Raw genomic sequence first — 7,298 nt, forward strand, 5'->3', positions numbered from 1 at the left:
CTATGATCTTAAAAAGGAAACCATTTCCCTAAAGCCAGCAGAAAATTAGAGTACTGCTAAAATCTGATGCTTGGTTACTTGATAGTTTTAAGTCAGATATCAGCAGGTAGTGTTATTTTTCACACAGCTTTGTACCTTCTATGTTTTTTTTTTTTTTTTTTTTTTTTTTTGCCTAGAACCTAACCCTTCTATGATCTTAAAAAGGAAACCATTTCCCTAAAGCCAGCAGAAAATTAGAGTACTGCTAAAATCTGATGCTTGGTTACTTGATAGTTTTAAGTCATATTAAGCTACTGTTTCTCCCTTAAACTCTTTTCTTTGAAAAAGTCTAAAATTATGGGTTGCCATTCACTTGATGTGAGTCCATTCATAATGAATTTAAAGCATTCAAAATATTATGAAACTGAGAAGTTAAATCAGTCTTAACTAAATAGCTGTTTTGGAGGATTGTGACAAAATATGTACAGCCTTAATCACCTGAGCCACCCACAGGACCAACTATATCCTATTAATCAATTTGATGTATTTTTTTTCTTTGCAAGTTTTATATAAATATTAGAGATAAGTACATATTTTCACCTAGTATTTGTTTTAATGTTATCATAAACTCTTTATAAACTTGCAGTAAGCATATATATTATTTAAATAGCTAAATTTGTTTTAACTATTTTCCTGTGTTGTATATTCAGTTTAATTAAAATTTCTTCTTTACCATTTCCTGTTTTTTTTTTTTTTTTTGCTTCTTTTGTCATAAAGCTGCAGTGAATACCCCAATACATTAAAATTTTTTCTTTTTCTTAAATGTATTTAGGATAAGTTTCCTGAAATGGAATTATTGGGTCAAAGTGTTACCATGTTATATTCTCCCAACAAGCTAACACCTAAGCAGACATCTTTTGTTATCAGTAGGCCATTGGACGGGAGTGTTGGGCTGATGCTTTCTTTGTCGTTCCTCTGCAGGACATGGTGCCTGTCATAGTCGATTACTGCCTTCTGCTGCAACGAAAGTAAGTACGCATTGCCTGTCAGATGCAGTTATTTTGAACCCAGGTAGATTCTTGTTGATGTATAATTCACTGCTATAAATCTTGTGACTTTGGCTAGGTTTTAAAACAATTATATATGTTTTATTCTATAATAGTTTTCAGCCCATTCACCTAATAAAGTCAGCTTTTCTAAAACAGATTCAGTGGGGTGTATCATCTGTGTATTTCTGTGGCAGTATAATGGAGGTAAAGAACATAACCACCAAAAAAGCAATAATGCTTAGAGGTCCTGGAAGTAAAAGGTATATGATCCATGTACTATATGTGTACTCTTTTCATTTCTTTTTCTTTTTCTACATATATGATCTTTTATTAAAAAGCCATTGCTAAAGTACAATATTTCATACCACCCAAAAAGGCTAGGTTCATGGTACTTATGCAGAATTCGTTTTTTTAGAGTCTTTTCATTTAAAGGAAATCAGTGTAAATAAACGCTGACGTAGACTTTTTTAGTTTAAATAATAACTACGTAAGTTAACTAACTTGTGCTAATTCCATTTTTCACACAAATAATAGCTAGCTATTATTCTAAGCCCTTTATATTAATTTCTCTAATTTTTATAGCAATTTAGTTGATTTTTTCTATAGGAATGAGGTAGGCATTATTATTTTCACTATTATTTTAGCTGTAACATTATAGCTAAAACATTGGAATAAATTTGAACCCCAGATAAGCAGAACTTATCATAGTAAGTGCTATATAAGTTCTACTAAAGTTCTGTGACTTAATCAAAGGTCTGATGTAGCAAATAATTGCCTTTCTTCACAGATGCCTTCAATGTATGAGTCAGGCTATTGGAATATATATAAATTCATAAGTCATTCATTTTATATAGGAGACTCCAGAGGCAAAAAGTGATTAAGTAACTTGCCCAAACTCACCCCCTTAGCTTTTGCAGAACAAAGGTAGGATTCAAATACAGAAATCTACTTCCTGTTTTCTTGGTTTTAAACACTAGCCGGTACCACTTTCTATGTGGTAAACAGCAAGTGAAAGGATTCATGTAGGTACTCCTAAAACTGACTTGCCTCGTGTATTTATATATATACCAGTAGCTGGGTTCATAAGAGATTGAATCATACTTTGAAAGTATCAGTGAAGATTTTCAAGATGGCAGTTATCTACTATGTGAAACCTTTTATTAAGTCCTAGAACTTAAGTAGAACTTAAGTCATAGAACTTACTGTATAGTAAGTCCCTCTCATTTGAGGCTTGAATTTATTCCTGTGTTTTAGCTATAGTGATATGTAACTATCTAGTGAAAGATACTGTGTTTACCTCAAGTATGTTATTGAGAGCATTACTTTATGTTGTATACTGTCTGCTTTATGAGCGCCTCAAGGAAAAATTTCTTTTATGTGTTAAGGACAGAAATACCTTTGTGTCTTCTGAATAGCTAGTTTACTTTTAGCCAATAAACAGTGAATTTTCTAGTTAAGTATTATTTCCTAGAAAGCAGAGTGCCGTGATATATATACGAGATTCATCCTATCTTTTTTTTTTTTAACTTGGTTTCCTCTTTACCCTATTTTACACACTCACTTCATTGTTATTAAATATTTTATCTTGAATTTTATGTTAAGAAGCCTTAATAGTTTATGGATCAGTTTTATGTATTTTATTTCATGTAATCTTTATCAATAAATGAGTAAAATGAGGTAATGTTATCCTCATTTTCAGAGGAGGAAATGGAGGTGTAGAAGTATTCCTAATACTAGGAAGTACTGAAACCAACTCATATCTTAAATTGAGATAATTATTCACATAAATGAGATAAAATGACGTCCTTGAAAGAGTAAATTTTAGAGTAAGAAGGCCTCTCTCTTTATAAAATGGATTATTTCCACCTAAAATGGTACCTGGCACAGAGTAGCTATTCAGTACCTAATAGTTGAGTTAATGAGATAATTCTATCTCTGGTTTGAAGGGTAACTGGTGATTATTATCTTGTATATTCTTACTGTGGCATAGAACAAGATGAAAGATTATATAAAGAAAAGAAAAAAATGGATTCTTTCTTTTGAAAATAGTTTGTGTTATTCCTAAAAATGTTCTGGAGATAAGCCTCTCATTTCTATGTAGTTTGAAAAGGAAATATTCTCTAACTTGATTTCACCTGTTGCCTGGCTAAGTATGCAATAATTTATGTATTAGATCAAAGCTCATGACGTAGAAATGAAGTCTGATCTAGATTTTCACCAAATTGCTATTTATTATTTCTTTCTCTTTATAGCTTTTTTCCTTTAATATGTCCTGATTCCTTAGCATGTTTTCTTCTGGATTATGTGAGAAACAAATACAGTTGTTGGAGATGTCAGAGATTTACAACAGCAGAAATAGCATGACCTCTGAAGGGAAGAGGAATCTCAAGGGTCCTTTTTCCTGTTCTTCTTTGTCTTCTTTGTAGCTCTTTCATCTCTTCCTCTGCTGCTCATATTCACACGCTCCTAGATGGAGGGCATGGACGTTTTCCCTGACTGTGGTACAGATAGTATGGCTCCCTTCTCCTACTTATTTCCTGAGCCTAACGACTAGATTGCACTAGCTCCTACTTCTGATTGGGAGAAGTTCCAGCATGTTGTCCTTACTCTCTGTTTCCCTTCTGCTCTCTTCCCTTTTTCTTCTACTCTTTAGGTTCTAGTACAGGCAAAAGGGAGATGGGGAGGCATTCCCAGCAATGTAAGAAAGGTTGGAGCTGTGAAACTGGGCAGTGGATCAAATGTTCCCTCTTTTGTTAGAGATTTGTGCTCTTCTGTTTGCTTGCTTTTCACTGTACTGGCTTTTATCAGAATGTTAAGTTCTATATATGGACCTGAGCTTGGAAGGAAAAGGGTCGAATAAACCATTTGATCACCTTTGTTTCTGGGCCATCTTTCAGTTCCCTTCTGCTCCAAATATGCAGTGATTAAAGAGTTATTATATGTAAAAATTCTATGTTTAATTAAATAGTTCAATATAATCACTCTTAAGAGTTTTTACAATTTTTTTAGAATTGCCATACATAATAAGGTTAAAAATGGTGAGTTCCCTAAGCTAAATTGAAGCAGAGGTTTGTCAGATATATATAGCTTCATTCCAGGATGATATCTTTCTGCTTAAACTGGACTCTCTTTATACTATCTTCTTTAACATTTGGTTTAGGGTCTTATCTTTGGCATTCCTAAATTTACAAAGTATCTGTGGCATTAACATTGCTTTAAGGGATGCTTGGATTTTGCATAATGCAAATATGGTCTTATAAAACATGACCTAGTACCTAGCTAACTTTAGGTAACTTCTTTTATTTCTGGGGTCATTACTCAGGCACACTGTTCTGGCTCCTAGAAACCTTTTATATTAATGTATTCTAATTGAGTACATTGTTTTTATAGTCAGTCTTTTCGCTTTTGTGTATTATATTATTTCTTATGTAGGTTAAATTATAAAAATAATATGTGAGAACAATGTAACCTAAAAATTGTACCCTCATATTAATTTGAAAAACAAAAAAACTAAAAAAGAAATATAAACATAATATGTACTCTTAAATTAATTTTAACTTAGTACCACAATCATTATTATACCATAATCATTGTAATCTCATAGTGTCAAAATAGATAAAATGTGTTACATAGCAGAACATTAATTAAATGTGTGTGTGTAGCCGGGCATTGTGGCGAATACCTGTAGTCCGAGCTACTTGGGAGACTGAGGCAAGAAAATCACTTAAGCCCAAGAGTTTGAAGTTGCTGTAAGCTGTGACGACATAGCGCTTTATCCAGGGTGACATAGTGAGACTCTGTCTCAGACAAACAAAAAAAATAAATGTGTGTGTGTGGGGGTATATATATATATATATATATATTCCTATTCATACTTAATGATATAAAATCCTTTTTCTATAGCAGGAAGTAGATTTGTTTTCTGTATAGGGCATACTGATCAATGTGCTATGGACACATCTTTTTTGGTTAAGATTTAGCTTTAGAGTTCTTTGTGAATTACTTAATATCAAAAGTGACAGACATTCAGTTTTTGAAGGCTTGCAGTTTATTTTCGCAATTGGGTCTCTGTTAATATGATTTCATTTCAATTTGGTTGTATTTTTTTCAGTATCAGACAAAAGATATAAAATGTAATTTTGCCTTTATAAAATACAGGCTATAGATTATCCTATATACATACTTGTACATATATGCATATATATATATGGCTATACGATAGCCATAGTGTCTGTTTTATTTTGAAAATAGGTCCAGTGTTTACATGAACCATAATTTTGAACATTGTTTAAAACTAGGTGCTATACTGGGGAAAAGAGTCCCTCTTTAATAAATGGTGCTGAGACAACTCAATAGCCACATGTAGAAGACTGAAATTGGACTGTACTTTTCACCACTGACAAAAATTAACTCTCACTGGATAAAAGATTTAAATTTAAGACACAAAACAATAAAAATCCTAAAAGAAAGTGTAGGCAAAACTCTTGACAAAATTGGCCTGGGAAAAAATTTTGTGAAGAAGACCCTCTTGGCAATTGCAGCAACACCCAAAATAAATAAATAAATGGGACATGATCAAGCTAAAAAGCTTCTGTACTGCTAAAGGGTACAACAACTAAAGCTAACAGACAGCCTTCAGAATGGGAGAAGATATTTGCATGCTATGAATCTGACAAAGGGCTGATACTGAGAATCTACAGAGAACTCATATTAATCAACAAGAAAAGAGCAGATGACCTCATTTATAACTGGGGAAAAGACTTGAACAGAAACTTCTTTGAAGATGACAGATGAATGGCCAACAAACACATGAAAAAAAAGCTCATCATCCCTAATCATCACAAAATGCAAATTGAAACCTCTCTGAGATATCACCTACGTGTAGTGAGATTCACCCTCATCACAAAATCCTGAAACTGCAGATACTGGCATGGATATGCAGAGAAGAGAACACTTACACATTACTGGTAGGATTACAAACTAATACAACCTCTATGGAAAGAAGTATGGAAAATTCTCAAAGAAATAAAAGGTGACCTTCCATTTGTTCTCACAAAGCCATTACTAGATATCTACCTAGAAGAAAAAAAAATTTTACCAAAAGGACATTTGCACTAGAATGTGTGTTGCAGCTCAGTTCACAATTGCCAAGACAGGGAAGCAACCCAAGTTCCCATCAACCTATGAATGGATTAATAAACTATAGTATATGTATACCATGAAATATTCAACCATAAAAAAGATGGATACTTTACAACTTTTGTATTTACCTAGATGGAGTGGAAACACGTTCTTAGTAAAATATCATAAGAATGGAAAGACAAGTATCCAGTGTACTCAATACTAATATGAAACCAATATATAAACAACTACATGCCCATATGAAAGAAAAACACAGTGTATTCTAGTGAGGGAGAGGAGAAAGGAGGAAGGGAAGGGTGAAAAGGGAGGGTGATTGGCAGCTTCTCACCTAATGTGTACAATGTGAGGGCGTTCAGCACGCCCCCTGAGTGAAGGGCTCAACTACAGCTTGAATTTTACCTTAGAAATGAAAGCAATATAACATGTATACCTTCATATTAATCTGAATTTAAAAAAAGAAAAAAAAGGTGCTAAATTATTATATGTTAATTATATAACAATAAAGCAGTTATAAAACAAAATAAAGAAAAGGTGCTCTATATGGATGATACTGACCCCTTTGAGTTTATATCAGTGTAACCAATATCCAAAATTATTAAGAAGCCATCATTCAAATGACTCGTGTTTTAGATGAAACTAAGCCAAAAATGTTTCTGTTAAATCCCACTGAACCTGAAGTGATCTTTCGATACTCAGCTTATTCGTTCACTTGTCTTGTTCAAAGTTAGAATCCTTGTAAGAGAAACAGAAAGATCATAATTATCAAGTGGTTGAGGAACTAGATGTTTTAGACAACCATTTGCATGTTAAAATTTTAAATACCCAACCAAGCTAGGGTATCATGCCCTATTAATTTCATAACAGTTATATTGAGATGTAATTCTATACAATAAAATTTACCCTTTTAAAGTATACAATTTAGTACGGTTTTGTATATTCAGAGTTATGCAGCCACCAGCACCATTAAGCCATACCTTTTAAAAGGAAATCTTTACAAACTGTGATACTCACAGAAAAGAGAGCATTTTGAATATAATTTCTTTTTTTTTGAGACAGAGCCTCAAGCTGTCCCCCTGGGTAGAGTGCCGTGGCATTACAGCTCACAGCAACCTCCAACTCCTGGGCTCA

General features: G+C 33.1%; 1 protein-coding gene across 1 annotated transcript in view; it reads left to right on the top strand.

Moving 5' to 3' along the window:
• The window catches only part of VPS8 (VPS8, CORVET complex subunit), a 271,667-nt gene that overhangs the window by 96,387 nt on the left and 167,982 nt on the right, over positions 1–7,298 (top strand). Inside the window, exon 22 of the mRNA XM_023508657.1 lies at positions 961–1,007. Within this exon, the coding sequence (XP_023364425.1) occupies positions 961–1,007 (47 nt within the window). The remainder of the gene's footprint in view (positions 1–960; positions 1,008–7,298) is intronic.

This window comes from Otolemur garnettii, unplaced genomic scaffold, assembly GCF_000181295.1.
Source record: "Otolemur garnettii isolate 467f Iridium unplaced genomic scaffold, OtoGar3 scaffold00263, whole genome shotgun sequence".
In the NCBI taxonomy this organism is placed as follows: Eukaryota; Metazoa; Chordata; class Mammalia; order Primates; family Galagidae; genus Otolemur; species Otolemur garnettii.